This window comes from Gavia stellata, chromosome 8, assembly GCF_030936135.1.
Source record: "Gavia stellata isolate bGavSte3 chromosome 8, bGavSte3.hap2, whole genome shotgun sequence".
Taxonomy (NCBI): domain Eukaryota; kingdom Metazoa; phylum Chordata; class Aves; order Gaviiformes; family Gaviidae; genus Gavia; species Gavia stellata.
The window spans coordinates 39,850,369-39,868,034 of NC_082601.1; the positions used below are offsets into that span (position 1 = coordinate 39,850,369).

General features: G+C 41.9%; 1 protein-coding gene across 5 annotated transcripts in view; it reads right to left on the reverse strand.

Moving 5' to 3' along the window:
• The window catches only part of IKZF2 (IKAROS family zinc finger 2), a 107,878-nt gene that overhangs the window by 23,769 nt on the left and 66,443 nt on the right, over positions 1–17,666 (reverse strand). For all 5 annotated transcript variants that reach the window (XM_059820194.1, XM_059820193.1, XM_059820191.1 and 2 more), the window contains exon 4: positions 14,177–14,344. In XM_059820194.1, the coding sequence (XP_059676177.1) occupies positions 14,177–14,344 (168 nt within the window). The remainder of the gene's footprint in view (positions 1–14,176; positions 14,345–17,666) is intronic.

Here is a 17,666-nt window from a genome sequence, read left to right on the forward strand (position 1 = left end):
CTTATTTTGATCAAGGCCAGCAGTGAAGGGAACCTTGCTTCCAAAACCAGGTCAGACTGTGAAACTAATAGGCTCCTTTGGGACATGAAAATTTTTATTCATACTTTCCTTACTGCCCAAGAACCAGTGTGGCACAAGCCTTTGTGTTACCTTCATAAAGATCTGCTGTTCAAGCATGTGGTTTTGTCATGTCTTGCACAGATGTCAAATGAAGTCAAACAGAAAAAGAGCTGACTGACTCCTTTTACCTATGCAGTTTTCCTATCTCCTGTTGCTCTCTGCCTGACAACATATATATTTACCACCAACATTACAGGGGAGCTTGAAATAAGGATGGCACTTTTCTCAAGCAGACAGTGCTGACCCGAGCTGCGCTGCACACTTTGGAAAACCTCGTATGCTAAAGGCTCCTCCAGGATGAGGCTTTCTGGGCCAGCTCGCGGCTCCCAAATTCTCTTCCCAACACCTAGAGCATTTACTCCAGCTTCATCAAGGCAAACGAACCTGCTGCCACCAGGGCTGGACAGACACCTCCTTTCCCCATCACGCTCCTCACCACCACTTGTGGTCTTCACTGCTCCACGTTCAAAGTTAGCCATAGTAGTTGGCAGGGGGAAGTCAGGACCATTTTGTATGACAACAGTTCTTAGCACAACAAAAATTAACAGTAAAGAGATCTTTTAAAGGATGATGGGGTCCTTTAACTCTGAGAGATGAATCTGGCATACTGGACAGCTTCTGTTCTGGCACAAACCTCTACATCAAGTGTCTATGCCTGACATTGAAGCTACATGAATCTTTTCTGGGTAATAAAATTCAGCAATTCCTGTTAACCTCAATAGCTTTCCTAGTTGTGGGGTTTTTTTTTTTTGTAACACAAAAAATAAATAATAACAGTTCCAGAGCACTTCCTAAAACCCAGGATTTTTTTAGGTTTGCTCAGTGGAGAGAATGAGATGGGAGGGAGGAAAGATTTGGGGTTTTAGGATGTTTCTTTTTTTGTGCGATTAGTTTTGCATTACAAGCCCTGGATAGCTTCAGAAACTGTTATCGTGGCTGAAAGGGAGGCAGACAAAATGAAAGGAAATTAAATATGGGTGTGAAATTAAACTAAAAGGAAGAGAGAGAAAAGAAGGAAAGAAAAAGCAACTGCTTGTGCTGAAAGTAAAGACAGAAAAGCTGGAGAACACAAAACAGAGCACTCTAAACATCCAGAAGCACTTTTAAAAGGTCTCCTGTAAAAACAGGGAATTTAGGAAACTCTGAACACACTTAACTGAATTCCTTCAAGTGAAAAAAGAAAAAAAAACAAAATAAAGATTCATACTGAAGGCTCCACTAGGCTATTTAAAACAGGTGATTTCTCTGAGAAGTCTGAATCAGTGTGAAAGGGTGTAAATCTTCCCATTTCTCAATACCTGGGAGAAGAAAAACCTCTATTTTTCTCATTTTCTTACATCTATTTCTTTTTCTTTGTGTGTGGAGAGTTTCATAACTGAGTCAGCAGATGGGGATTTAGGACATCTGGGTTCATTCCTATCTGCGACACTGATGTCTTGAGTGCCTTTGTCAGGTCTCTTTTTGCCTGTACTCTAGGTTCATCTTCTGCGGAAGGATGAACCTTCCTGTCTTCCTGTCTTGGGGCTGAACTCTCCAAGAACTGACTGTATCTTGCTATGAGTTATATATTACCGGACACAAAATGGTCCTTTCCCTTCTCTTCACCAACGGTGCGATCCTATGCAAGGGACTGTACACCAGCCAGGCCAAACTTGGCCTGGACTTCGTGCTGATCAAGGCAGAAATCTCATGCATCTCAACCAAAACTGTACATGCAGACTCCTGAAGTTGGCTCATCGTTAGCCCTTGGGACAAGCTCATTGCTTGTAGAAGACTAATGATATGAACATAATGGATACATTTTTCACAGTATAGCTAACGTGGACATTTTACTGTGGCACATAAAAGTCAAACAAAGCACTTTTCCTGGTGAATGATCTATTCTTTGAAGCTGAGCAGCTTCATTCCAACAAAACATGCCAAAAATCCTTCCTTTGATGCTGCTCAATGGAAACGTAGCTATGGATATTGAGACAAGACCTGATCCTACAGCATTACCAACACCTGCAGTTTCACCCTACGTCAGATACAATACTATGCTTTCCTTCATCTCCAGCTCCCGGAGACAACTGACCAAAGAGAAAAGTTAGCCTGCATGTTTTCACACTCCCTCCCCACTCATGAAATAAATATCATAAGGTAAATAAAAATTTATCACCTTTCACTCTCCTTATTTGTAAGTGTCTATGATCTGGGGGATCCAGGTTCATGATTTTTTTAATTCCTGGGGTTAGAAACACATCAATAGCATAAACTCTGAAGAATCATGCCAATATCAAATGGAGTTTCTTCAGATTAGTAAAACTACAATTGATATCAAAAGCTCAGTCATTTTGTTCAAACCTAGTTTCGTGAACCACCTATTCTCCTACTGGAAATTTTCCACTCTCTTGCTGTAAAATCCAGTGGATTTAAGATGGCTTTTCTCCCTAAATGTACTCTTACTTACGCCTTAAATCACTTCCCTGTTCCATCCTGGTGTTTTATAGGAAGAAAATTCGTATTATATATGAATCACAGAATAAAGTGCCTCTTACAAAAGACATCACTCTATTAGGAACACATTCTAAGTGGCACATTCACTATGCATTTAATGTTCATTTACAGTATGCGCTCTATACCCAGTATGCTGCCTGTATCAGCTTTTGTTTTCATAACCTGTTCCTGACACCTAACAAGAACTGGGAGTGCTGCTCCAGGATTTGGCAAGAAGGAACAGGTTGTGGATGAGCAGGTTTCTCTGACTCACCTACACGGATCAACAAGGAAAAATAAAAGGGAGAGGGTGGAGATTGCAAAGGGGGGAGAAAAAAAAAAAAGAGGAGTGACGTGTTCCTTTGGATGTGGTGTGTAATGCAGCTGGCAGACTGCCTGCTCGCGGTGCCACAGAGTTCCAGACATGCCAGTCCAGCTGACTCAGCTCTTCGGAAGAAGGAAAGGGAAGGGAGAAATTTCACAAACGTTTCTGACATCTGAGGGATGAGGATCGCTAGGCTCTCCTCGAGGATCTTCGAACCCGTCTTTCACACCAGGAACTCGAGCGGTGTCCCCAGAGAGGCATTAGAGAGAGATGCTCACTCGATAACCTTGTACAGAACTGCTTATGCTCCTATCAAATCATGCCTCTGTGGTTGTTGGAAAATTCAGCAGCACAGCTTCATCCCACAAACCAGAAATGTCAGGCCTTTCCTCTAGCCAAGGCTAGCTGCTCTCAGACAAGCCACTGTCTCCAAGGAGACGAGCAAAATGCATGCACATGAAGGGTATCCAAGTGAGAGAGAATCTATGGCCTGTGTCGCTTTTCTATATAAAAATTTCATCATCAGATTCTCAGCAGTGTATCCTTTGCATGTGATTTATTTTCTAGGAAGAGCTTGAAGCCCTTAAATAGTCTGGGCTCTGCCTGCCTGCGAGAGCAGCTCTATCCCACAAAAGAGTACCGTGCCTTAGGCAGCTCAGAACAGCCCCGGTCCTGGTCGGCTGGGGGGAGACTGTGCTGTCCTGGGCTTCCGCTCCAAACTGAAGAGGCGGGAGGAAGAAAGTACCTATTTCCCAGCAAAAGGAACAGAAACACAGGCTAATGCCCAGACTGCCAAAGCTCCTAATTCTTGCTGAAATCAAGCAGACCTCAGTGCTTTTAAGGATAAGAGCCATGGTGAACTGGCCACAAAATCAGCAGTAGGATGAGCTTGTCTTAATTTGCCGGTCAGGATCCTCACCATGGGCCCTTGACCGCCTTGGAACACTTGAGAGCATTCTCACCTCTCTTGCTGGAAGGGAGGGAAAGGACATGTGCTTGGGGAGCACATTCCCCCATCCTTAATACAGAGTAGCTGGCTCTCTGGGCAGGAGGAATCTCGGGGCAGCAGCAGCATCCCAGGGAACTCTGTTGCCTTACATTGAAAATCCTACTGAGTTACACTGCCCCATTGATCCCTTAACAGCGCTTCCCACAGAGGCGCAGTGACTCTTGCGTATTTAATACAAAAAGAACGAACAACCTTTAAGTAGAGGCTTTTCCGAAAGCGAGTGCTTTGCAGCGTAGAGATAACTGTGTGGCTGGGGAGCGTCCCAACCAGGTGCTCTTTGTCAAAGTTTCAATAGGCAGGGCCTCAACAGCATTTCTCCAGCTTCAGGAATGAAGATAGAGATCTTGACTCTCTGTTGCAAGGCAGGGAGGGAACTTGGGGCACCCTGTCTGAAATCAACACAGCACAGTTATGCAAAACATGTGTGCAACTGGCATCTCTTGTGTAATCCTGGCTGTAATCAACCTTGCTAACCACTCCAGAAAGGAAGGAGGGGCAGAGGGTGGAGAAAGTTCACACTTAGATCAAATAAAAAATGGGAAAATATCCAGAGAGCTTTAGTCAGGTAAAAACACAGTTCCCTCTCATGGGAAACCTCCAGGACAAGTTTCCTTGAACTTCACGCAGGGTTATAAATAGGAGGAGAGTCACACAGAGTTCAGTACAGGTTCACTGTAAAGAAATCTAGACATTCTCATTTTCCTTCTTGAGTGATATCCATCAATATCTTAGCTGTAAGCCAATTCATAATTACAGGTTGCTGAGAGCTCGGGAGAATATATGAGTAGCAGCTTTCTGCAGCTCTGCTATGGTGTGGCGTTGACTGGGTTATTTTTTTCCCCTTTAGTTTCTCTTGGCTTCCTTTCCAGATGGCAAAAATACCTCTCTTACACCTTAAAGCACTCATATATTACAAAAAATGTCAGTGGCGGGTCTCCATTTCGCACTGCCCCATAAAACAGCTCTGAGATAGCAGTGAAAGATGGCCTCAAACCACCGTTTGATTCCAGGCTCAAACTTTCTCAAGCTGAAAGGTTTCACAAACTCCTTCAAGAACTGACAAAGGCCAGCTCCAAATGCTGGATTGCCTTTCCTCAGAATCAATATGCAAAAGCTTTTTGCCTTCGAGAATAATTTTTTCAGGGGAAAAAAAAATTATACTTTTTTCCTCCTTAGAGCTGCTGTGGTATTTTGCTGCTCAAAGACAGTACGTGCAAGAAGTGGTCTTGGTTTTGCTGAAACGTGGCTTCATGAAGTCAAAACCATGTTCTCATCTCAAGTGCACGAGAAAGCTTTCAGTCACCTCTTGGACCTCTGTTCTGCAAAAACCACTGCAGCTACCTCACAAAGTGGCCTCTGGAGCAGAAGGACTCCTGAAGCACTGCACCACGTCCCTCAAGCTTATTCTAACGCAATGAGACACCCAGCTGCCAAAGACGGTCTGGAGCCTGGCCGTGCAACGCCTGTGTTTACCTTAAATTCTGGTTTTGTATGTACATATGCCAACTCAAGCATAAAAATATTGGATTTGTGAAACAATCCCCGATGACAAGGAAAACAAGGTCAAAAGAGGCCTCTATAGCCTGAACTTAAAGGAGCAAAGGACTACGCATCTTGAAATACCTAAGCTACTAGACCCTCACCTGCCAGCCTATCCCTAGAAGTTCTGGTGCAGAAAGACAAGTAATTCACATGAAGCTACCTTGGTGCTTAGGCACCTGAATTTGCAAATTGGGTCTCTCAGGGTTTTCTCCTATTTCATTTTCCCATCACTGAAAAATGGGTAACAACGAGGCAACAACACATACCCGCTTCACACAGGCTTTGGGCTGATGAAATAGATAGGGTTCATAAAAGAAACAAGACGCAAAAATTGCAGGCTAAGTAGTAAGTCCTTTAGCATTATTAATAATCACCTTACTATTGTGTCTAAGATAATCACGCTGGTATCAGGGTATAATACCTCAGTGGTTATGGTAACAATACAAAGTTATTATTCCTTCCACTTTGTAATTATCTCATTTCACTATTGCACAAAGGCTAAGTAAAACTAAGGAGATAATACGCAATGCTATGCAGCAGGGGCACCAGCAGCATTGGAGTATTCTCCTACGTACTTACGTGACCTTCATTGCAGCAATATGCGTGTGCCTTGCAATCATTTCTGCATCCTGCCCTCTCACCATCATGACAAGGTTGAGAAGTGCTCTTTATTTCGATTTCACTGACAGCAACTGAGGCAGAGATGAGGTTAAGGGGTCTGCATCTGTACTGGCCTGTGTTTCCAAAGCGTAAAATGACTTTGCAATTTAGGTCCCTCAGAAATGAGTGAGTAAGAGTAGCAAAAAAATTCAAAATCAGTAACAAAAAAAGAGGTGAAAGGATTAGATGATAAAGACAGACTAGAACAGAATCAATGCCAGACATATGACTCCAGCCTATCACAGTGTAAACTGAGCACAGGAATTACTCACAGTCACAGAAGACAGTGTAAGGAAGAGCAATAATCTGCAGCAAAAGAAAGGATAGTTTAGGTTAAATATCAGGATGAGAGTCACAGCTATAAAAAGCAGATGGGAAGTGGAATTGTCTCCCTAGGGAGGCGACAGAAACACAGTCTCTCTGGATGTTTAAAAAACAGGTTAGGCATGCTGTTTAGAAGGACTGCTGCTCTATGTGCAGAAGTCTTACCACATTCATCTGCTTTAACGATGCCAGTGAATTCCCACATATAGTACCGTGACAGAATAAAAGCCCAGAGGAAAGTCAGTGTCTCGTTTGCTCCTCCAAAGCAGGATGGCTGGCGTAAGAACTGGCATCACCCAGCAGCGGAGAAGTATCTGTTTTCTCTCCAAATAGCAGCCCAGTAGGGCAGGACCAGGTGCTTCGTTCTGGTTGTATATGGCCTGAGGCAACACAAAGAGGGACAGAATCTGGCTGATGATGCCAGGATGTGTCAGCAGTCCCATCCCAAACACACACTGCCATCTTGGCACAGGCACCCCATAAGGAAGAAAGGAACTGGTCAAAATTAATGACGGATGATCCCGTGTGAATCTTACACCATGCTGATGCTGTCTAAACAAGAACCTTGTTACCTCTAAGTACCGTGGTGCTATCTGACCTTCTGGATGAGGTGACAGCAGGTTCAGAAGGTCTGAAGAAAAGGGCAAAGGACACCCTGTCCCCTCCTTGTTGAGCACCTTGTTGCATTGCAGAACTGAAATCTGCCCTGGGGAACTTTCCCTCGTGGTGAAGCTGCAGTGTTGGGGCATTAGTACTCCATCTTCTTCCCCATTTTGGGGTGCAGGACTTCCTACCTTAACACAAAACTCTTCCTTGCCAAGGGTCCAGAGGCTTAACCTGACACCAAACACACAATTCTGCCACCCTGCCTCATTAAGGAGAGGAAACTTGGATGCTCAGGGAAAAGAAGGAGACTGTGCAACCTCCCTCCAGACCTGCCCTCCCCCTTCTCTCTGTTGAAGAACGGAGGACTTGCTGGTAGACCTGCAGGTGGCAGAGACGTAGCAAGGCCACGTTCTACCAAGAGATATAGCAGGAGACACAAGACTCATCTCACAGATACCACGATAAATCTTAGCACCTACTAATCTTGCTGTGAACTGATATTTAGAACAAGGATACTCCCATGGTATTGGTGTCTCCCATCACTAGCAGAGTGGGTGAGTCTTTCTGTATTAAGCCAATTTACAGGCAGCCCCCAAGTACCAAAGGAATAGGGCATCTCCTCCTTCCACTGGGGCACCACAAGAAGCAAGGAGCCGCACAGCATCTGTTCCTCATCATCTCAATCACACACACCACAGAGAGGGGGAAAAAAAAAGGAAAAAAAAAAAGATAAAAGCTGATACCCAGTCCTAAGAGAGATATTCATGAGGCTGGCACACAGCACATCTACCTTTACTCGCCAGGACCACTTCTCCTGTTTCTCTGCCTTATCTGTCGGAAACAGATCTCCTGTGTTGAACAGTCAAAGATTGATCCATAACTACCACAGATAAGAGGGAATCTTCATGGAATTTCAAGGCTTTTAAAAGTCCAACAAGCAAAAAGTGAACCCTTCTTGCTTTGGGTGGAACCATATCTTGCCACAAGTTCCCCTGAAAACAAAGCCCAAATGTGCTTTTTCTGGAAAGATCATGATCCTACAGCATCTTTAAATCAAAGATGGTTTCTCAGGGATAATTATGCTCTGTAGACAAGGCTTAGCATGACCAAGCTTGCACAGTGAGATAATTCTGAGGACATAAAAGATGATCTTTTCATATAGCTGATGCTAATACTTGCCACAGTAGTGCTCTGGAGGTGAAGATGACCCCACCACTTCAAGGATCAGGTTCAGGTGGGGCTTTAGCAAAGCACAGGATACAAGGTGGCTCTACAGAGGATTAAACTTTAAATAAGGATGCCTAGGGGATGAAAGACCTGGCACACCAAACTCCTACCCTTGTACACATTTTGATCTTACCTTCCAAAAATGCACATACAAACAATATGGAAAGCAGAATACCAGAGATTTTAGAGACTCTACAAGACAAGAGTGAAGGCCTCTAGGTACTGGAAGCATTAATGAGAAAGCAGAGCTGCTGCAGTATTGTGTACATGCTAATAACAGTTTGGAACCTGGAGTCCGATAAGAAAAAACACAAAATGATTTTGTGATGAGGTTAATTCCACCGAGTTTAACTGAAACAGCATAAGAAAATCTGAGAGGAAGAGCAGCTCTGCCTGATTAAATAGAGCTCTAACTATCAGATCAACAGAATAAATGCCCACCGGCTCATCACAACTGAGGGAAGATGCTGTTTGCTAACCTATTTGCAGAACTGGGGTTTATATGCAAAATAACCCCTCGCCTTTTCACATACTTGCTTCGTTTTTCACAGATAGTGTCCTACTTGTTCACATTTAAATTTTTTCCCCATTCACAACGTGTTTGAGGCAGTCCAGCTCAGAGCGTAATGAGAATTTCAGGTCCCAAGAGCCTTCTAATTATGATGTTCCCATCCTCAAAAACGTGGTTACAGAGTAGATACTGGGCCTTTTGAGAGTAGAGATGTTAATAGTGGTAAAAGTCTCTTCAAGATGAAAAAAGCAGTTTAAAACAGTGACTCTTCATTATTCCTAATAACCATGCTTGCCACTGTTTCAATAATTCTCACTGGCTTTTGACAGGCAGGACTTCATGCACAGCACTGTGTTTTTCAGCACTGTGCTTGTTCATCCAATTTTTCAGCTGGACTGAGACACTTACAGGTGGAATGACTCTCCCAAACATGTATTGAGTCAGGCACGTCGTCGGAATTTGGAACTAGGTTCCTTCTGCCTCTGAGCACAGTCACACACACAGCTATCGCTTGTCAGTTCTGCTGACAATGGCCATGCAATCGCAGGCATGTAGGACATCTCGAATGGCTCACTACCACACAGGAGGAGCTGAGAAGAAAGTCCTTACAGAGGAGAAGAGACGAGAAAGCTAGACTTGCAAACCAAGAAACATAAAGAGTTACTAAACTACCTTTCCATGAACGGGGCATTTACCTTTTCAATTATACATGCCTTTTATCTTACACACTGTACATAGTTTGCTAAGATTGTGCTTTTGGGAGTATTTGCCTAAGCCTTTCTTTTCAAAACAAATGCTTCACTGCTTTTCTTTTGCAAATAAAATGATACCATTAGCTCAGTGCTATTGAAGAGCTGGGCAGTAATAAACAATGTGCAGCAGTAATGCAGGAAGACAAGGGGGAGGAAAAAGCAAATATTTGTTAAAAGCAGAAAAGAGGAAAAAAATCATTTTTTAAACAGGAAAGAAGTATCTTGGAAGCAAATTTTAAAATGTGTTGTGAGGAAAAGCTTCTGTGACAGGAAAAAATAATGATCTGACTACCTGTTTTTTTAGGAAGAAATAAACAGTAAAACTGCTTTCATATATGAATAACACTTACATACTCCCACAGTAAGGGAATGTGATTGAAGTTGCCAAGATAAAGACAGAAAAATAAGGAAGTTCCAGAATTAAGGTTGCCTGAGAAGGCTTCACGCGGCCAGTCTGTGTGTATGCATGATGAGACAGTCTTAAAAAAAAACTAAAAAAAAAAAAAAAAAAAATCACAAAATAATTTGGCCACAGGACCATCCTTGCTTAGTGCAAAGGATGGATGAATGGTTCTCACCCTACTCTGTTTTGTTTTCCCCTCAGCAAGTGATCCTATCCCTCATTTACGGCTTATTGCCCAAGCCCTGCTCTGAAAACTAATGCACTAATGTTTTCTGTGGGCTCTTCCAGATTGCTCATCATTGCAGCCTTGACTTTTTTTAAGAACTATCAAGGCATTTATGTTTACAATAGCATTATGAGGGGAGCGCTGACTTGGCTCCATTTTAGACACAAGAGAAATTCACGTCAAAACGAAACTGCTAATTTTACGTGCCCATCTGAGGATGCCTGGCTTTTTGGGGTAAAACAGCGTCAGGTTGTACGTCATATCTTTCAAAGTATAGAGGCCACCATCTCGGTGCTTTCACATTCAGACTGATCTGTCAGATCAACTGCCCTGCTTAAAACTTCTGCTTTTTGTTCATTAATCGCCTACAGTAGAATTTGTCTCATCTGTTCTGTATCTGCCTTTGTCTAGTCTTGCAATTCTAGAGATGCTGGAGAAGATGGGCACATCTCAGGGTGAGACAGCAGGTACTCTGTGACTGCCATCAGGAGATTGGCTTTGCCTGGATGTTTTCCTCTTTAAAAAACAGCAAAAGCTAGGCAAGGTGAAGCCAATCCCGGCTGGTTTGTCAAATGCATCCTGCAGGAGGGGGCTACCAACTTTTGCCCCAGCCCTCCACAGCCTGTCCTCACCACACTCACGTCCTGGAAGCCCAGTCAGGCACCTCTCCTGTATTACCTGTGTTGTGGAACTATGGAGTTAATTCTGAAAAAAACATCTGAAAGTCTTGTAAGCACCTTGAGGCTCATGCCCACTCTTAGTGTAATTCTGTGCATGAATCTCTCCCCAGGCGTTATCCTACTGATGTCCTGAAGGCATCATTATATTTCTGAAATCAAAGAAGCTGCATGTGGGAGGAAAATGTAGACACAAAGTTCATCAGAACTCCATATGTCAGTAAAAGGTAAATAATCACAGGAGTAAATCACTGCAAGATAAGTCCTTAATTATTTAGGGTTAAACAGCAGCAGCATTACAGATGCGAAGTAATATTTTGTTAACCACTCATCCTGGGAACACTTATATAGAAAGATATCATTCTGTACAAGAAAGGAAAGCAAAATGTGGATTGTGATGCTTAGAAACATTTTCAATTAAATAGGAAATAATATTAAAAATAATGAACAAAAAATCTATCCAAAGCAAAGGAAGAAAAAAAAAAAAAGAAAAAAAAATTGTGACCGCTTCTTTAAGTTAATAGGAGTTCCAACTATTTCAAATATCTCTGAGATGCTTCTGCTAATTTCTGTTTGCAATTACATTTCCTTATTTTTTCACCTTTCCTGTCTTACTATATGAAAACCCTGCACTAAGCACAGGAAAAACTGACTAACTGGCAGTAGTGAGAGAGTGCAACTGACACAAAGTGCTTTCAAATTCACAGATCAAACCAGCTGGGAGGAGAAAAAAAAATAAAAAAATTCTTCAATTCCTTTCTTGCATACTGTCTTCCATAAAAAATGAGTAGTTTAAAACCTTCTTGGGAAGGAAAAAGAAGAGTGGAGTATTTTGATGAATAGCACTCTCTTATTTAAGGAGAAAAAGGACAAACAACATAAAAAAGGAAATTGGTCTCGCATTTATGAAATCATGTGCCAGATTTTCAGCTGGTGCAAAACAGCAGTACTTTCTCAGCTTAAGGGATGTAATTCCAATCTGTATCAGCTGAGGATCTGATCTAAAGAGCCTTCCTCTTACAAACATAAAAACATATTCAGACTCACCTTTAGACATTAAGTGTACCAGATGTAAACTGGATTGAAATCTCCTATTTCAAAATAGTTTTCAACCTCTTCTTTCTGTATTTTATCTGATATGCTCTTTTATGGTCAGAAATAGCAGAAGATGTAAACAGTCAATGAAGTTTACTAGATCTGCTCTACCTTCAAGGTCTACTTACGGACTTTGATGCATGCTTTATTAAAGCAGAAGGTGCTTGTGTAGTACACTGATACAACACTGTTTAAAATCTCTAGGGAACACCTACCCATCTTCTCCATGAACCAGGTTCACATATGTATGCATAAACCAACGAAGCTTGCCTATATGACAGGGACAGAAAGACACCTTAACTTCCATGCTCACGTTCAGATCGGCATTTCACCTTCGTGTAGGTGGGTGCCAGGTTTTAGGGCAATATCGTGGGTTTTTAACTCTTCATCTGTGAGTGCTACTGTAAGAATTGTCTTGGAGAGTATTGTGGGAGCACTTGTCTGTTCCTGCTGGCCCTCTGCTGAAAACTGTTGCAGCTGACTGCTTAGAGGGGTGACACTTTCTCCACTGAAAACAAAACATAAAATTACAAATTGAGCAAGCACAGCTGAACACAGCTATGTCAGTCAGGGAAGGAGCTCCAGGAGAACTTGTGTGTCTAAGCAGCTTAGATGCCTTCACGAAAATCCTGCACCTTTACATTTCATCCTCATGCAAAAAGCAGAAACATCAGCCATGTACTTCTCACACAAGAAGAACGAACAATCTCTATCAATGGCTGTATCTAGGTAACAAAATCTATATTCATATTATGAAGACAATCTTCAACCGCAATGTTCATGGTTTGTAATGTGAGCTGTTTTATTTCACAACTCCCTTTTTTAATTGTGAATATTTTTATTGTGTTTTCTTTTTTACTAGATTTCAAGTTGAAACTACGGTTATGGTCAGATGTGTGAAAATTACAACTCACAGTTCCACAGACGTTTTCCCTTCCAACTTTCAGATCAAATCTTCTCGCCTGACAACTCTCACGCAATTCTCTCTCAGTCTAGTCCCACACTTGCACTCCCTTGGAAGCTCACGCTTTCTGTCAGCAGTATGTTGGCATCAATACAGCCTCCTGCATACTCCAAAGTCTACCTGGAGAAGCTTACTAGCTTATCCTTTCTGATTCTTGGAAATGTCAAGGCAACTCTGTATCCTGAGACCAACCTAATGCTCATAAACCAGAAACCTCTACTGAAGTGAGGCTGACCCTGTAGAAGAAATGCGTATAAAGAGTCAGGAAGCTCCATGATTACATTTTCACATGCAGAGTTTCTTTCTGCGGCTGCACTTCAACCACTGTGTTTCAGTAGTCACACATTTGCTAACACCTCAAAAAGTTCATCTGTAATGCTGTCACTTGTAACCAGTCCAATTATCTCTGCTCATTCAACAGTGAAAAACACAGTCTCCTATAAATGGCTGGGACACAAAAGTTGAACATCCCAGGAGATAAAAAATGCAGCAAGTTGAGATCTTACTCAAGAGTGCTACACAAATGAGTAAGTAGGCAGAATGGGGCCCCTTGGTGTAGCGTACAGGGACTAGAAACACATCTGATCCTGATCATCAGGGCTACCCATGTGACTACTAACATGCAGTTACGCGACGGGTATTTCTTTAGAACATACCAAGAAACTATATCGAGTAGACTTGATATAGACATGATACTATCAAGTAGCAAGGCAAGACAAACCCAATCTCTTTCCAACATCTTCTGCTCTAGGGTGAGTGCTGTGACTGCCATGGATTAGGACTTTACAGCGAGATGTAACTGAATTAAAAATGCAATTAGGAGTATTTTGAAAGATGAACAAGTATGAGCTCCACCAGCATATGGTATTTATTAGATGAAGAAGTGGGTATGAAGTGTAAAGCAGGCTTCCAAGAGCACACAGTTATTCTTTGCCATCTTCGGAATTTCACAGCCTCTTTGGAGCTGAGGGTGTCAAAACAATCTGCCAGTGAAGCCTGGATACACCCAAGGAGACGTTCAAAGGGAAATGCGATAGCATCAGCAGAAGAGCTCAGTTACACAAAAGGAGAGGTGTGGCTGAACCACAACTTTTCTGATTCACATCAAGGCTTTCCCAAGGCTCAGAGCTGCGCTATTCTGAAGAGGATGGTACAGACCCAGAGCCACCAGGAACACACAGTTATTTTCACAACCCGCTTCACTTGAACGGTAATGACAAAAGAAAAAATAAGAGGGAAGAGAAGACGAGGCAGGCTCACCAGAGTGCGTCCTGAGGTGTCCTGTGAGGGCGTCCCTCCGTCGGCAGGCATAGCTGCAGAAGGGACATTTGAACGGTTTCTCCCCAGAGTGCAACTTGATGTGCCTCAGCAGGTTCCCCTTCTGGGTAAAAGAAGCTCCACACTGGTTACAGTGGAAGGGGCGTTCACCTGGAAGAGAAATGGAAGGGAGAGTGCTGTCAAGAAACATCAGAAGATGCACGGAGCCTGTTACCCCTCTCTTTGTAACACTGCCATCTTACATAGGCACAGTCCCCACCACCACCATCACGCAGCACTTGCTAAAGTCAGAGGCTGTTTCTTTTGCACAAGGGGCAAACTTCCAATAGTGATTTGGGGCTCTTTCCTTCTGCAGCATCAGCTGGAGGTGATTAACGCAGCCTGATTTTCATCAAGTTCTCCACCTTGGAGGTTTTAGCTTTCATAAAAGATGAGCTCTGCTCAAAATTTAGATCCACAACCGTGGTTTTGTGGTATTTATCTCTACGGTTTTGCACTTATTTTTAGTACAGGTCCAATCCATATGAGTATTTAGAACTGATCATAACAATTGGACTTGGACAGATGTTAAGGTCTTTGCTTCAAACCAAATCTTTTGCTTACATTATACTTTAATTGAAATCCCTTTTTGAAGGCTGCTTTGCATTGCTAGAGTGGTATGAAGAGAATCGATGCAAGTGAAAATCAGGCCCACAAGCTCTGGGCAGTAGCAAACACTGAAAAAAAGATCTTACGCCATTAAACTGTGAAATAAGCAAATTCATGCTCTAAGTTAAACTAATTGAAAAGACTTGTTTGATGAAAAAAAATAAAAAATTAACAGAAACTCTACCCCTTACCCTCTCCCTTCACCCCATGCATTCACACACACACATGCAAAACTTACTTTAATCCTTCATATTTGCCCTGGACAGTGGGGATTGGGTCCATAACAAACACCAACAAATTTTTTTATTATTATTGTTTAGAGGAAAACCCCTGACAAACTCATACATGTTTTGTGAAATATTATCAAAACCATACTCTATGTCAACATTTGTTGAAGACACTCAGTTTGTTCCAGCATTCTTGGGCAGGCAATCAGAAATAATCATCTACTTATGTCCCACTGGGTACAGTGCAAATCAATAGGGCACAAGCAGATACTCGTGCTGGCTGCTTGCCGAAGCGCTTTACTGCAGCTGGGCTCTAGATGCTGAAATGTTTTCACCAACTAGGGCCCCAGTTCAACAAAATCTTGAACATCAGATTTCAGATGTAAGCGGTCTCATTCATTTTCAGCGTATCCCCTATTACAGAATCTTGGTCAATGGCTGGTGGGACTTTCTGAGGTTGAATTCACTGGCCCGAAGCACAGTTCTCGTGCAAAATGAACGCGTTCTCTGATCTGTCCCATCTCTCCAAAGCCTTTTTCTATTGCTTTAAAATGATTACTCCCTCGCTGCGCAAAATTAATGCTGTTTTTACCAAAGTAGTTCACGTGGCTAGTGTAAAGTCCAACATACATCTGTTGATTCAAAAGGAAAGAGACGGAGGAAGAGAGATGTCCACTAGCAATTCTTGCTTCAGTGGTTTAAATCACTGCCAGCATTACAGTCCTACCAGGAGGGCAGCAGAAGGCAGATATGCAATATATATGCCATACCTCTGCAACTTCACTTCATGTGCGCGAGCTGGAAACTACATCTGAAACCACTGCAGATGCACTGAAGAAGATACTAAAGTTCCTACAATCTTGCCAAGAATGTTATGGAAGAATGATAAAAAAAAAAATCAGGGCATAAAGCTCATCTTCCAATACACTGAACACAAGCTCACTGGAATTGATAAAGAGTTTGTGGTTTCCCTTTTAAACTCCCACACTATACTTAAAGGATCTGATTAGCCATTATCTTCTTTTACATCATTTCAAAACGTCCATAACAGAGATATGTAAAGAGACTGCAGTAGAAAAAAATAGGGTTTTTTTTTTTCTTTTCTGTTTTGCTTTCGTTGTCTGAGAAAACAGGCAAAACCCCTTCCTTTGACACGTTTCTCAGTATTCAGGAATGATAGCTTCAGTTTCAGGATGACAACATTAATGAAGGTAGCGAGTTTCTTACCAAGTCTAAAGTCTTTCCTTTTACTCCTGCTGTATTTAAAACTATGCAATTAATGTGCTTTACCCACTACATCACCCACCTATCTTTGATATTTTGGAGGTATGAGTAGGTATTATTCCTTGATAAACCGGCAGCTGAAGAGGTGCTGAAAGCCTTTGGTCATGAATTCAAATAATCCCTGCACTAAAGTTCAGTGGCAAAGATGACATGAAAACACTCACCACAAAATCACCAATAGTCTGCTCCCCTCTTGCAACAGACAGAATCTACTATAATAGCACATTTTCCCTTAAATAACCTTTGTATCTATTTAAAGCCAGTATGAATTCATTTTTCCTACTGGCTTAATTCCGGGTAAATAACTGCTTTGATCTGTTTATTATACTCTCGTCCAACCATTTGATTCCTGCTCCTTGTTTAAGCTGCAGGCTTGTGGGATGACTGTAATTTTAATCACACCTTCATGCTATTGATTAGCAGCTTTTACATTTAGCACGGCTAATCTGAGAGACAATTATCCAACAGAAGGGTGCACAAAAAAGTGGAAACTGAATAATAAGAAGATTTTGCTGGTTTTCCAAGAACTCTGCTGTCTGATGCCCGCTCCAGATACTAGCAAACCAGCCTTCAGTGCCTTGAGAAGGCTGTTTTCCAATTATTTCTCCTGCTGCCTCTTCCTAGTAGGTTTGTAAGCAGTTCTCCAGTATTATTATTTCCTAGTTACAAAATAACAACTTGACATTCTTATTCACTTTGCTTACACTTCTGTGAAAAGTAAAAGTTTTTATTCAGAGGCTGAAATTAATCACATTTCAAACTAAACATCCATTCACAAAAAGTCTCTACCTAAATACATTTCTTCTCTACATGGCAGTCCCTGACCTGTGTTTAAAATGTTTTCCTATTTTTGGGGCTGACAGCAGCACAGACATACCAGAAACTACAGACCTATTAAACAAGCAGCATACACGACTACAAGAGGCTACTGATAATAATAAGCAAAGTCTGTATTTCACAATTATAGTTATCTATTTATTTTCTGTTTGACTCTATACACTTATACTGATTTATTAGAAAAAGAACTCCTTCTAAGAAGGACATGTACTGAAATGTGACGAAGCAAGCTTTTTGCTTTTCAACAGTGGAAACTACATGACTGCAAAATATTTTTAGTCTACTTTAAGTATCCATCCTTTTCCCTATTACAGACCTAAACCAGGGCAGAAAAACCTCAAACCTTAGTGATTAAAAAAAAAAAAAAAAAAGCATTTCTGAGTGAGGAGAGGGGGAGGAACCGCTAACCAACCAAAAAAGATGTTTCTTTTCAACTCCAGATTTAAGATCTAAAGCCAGACAAAACCAAGAATGCC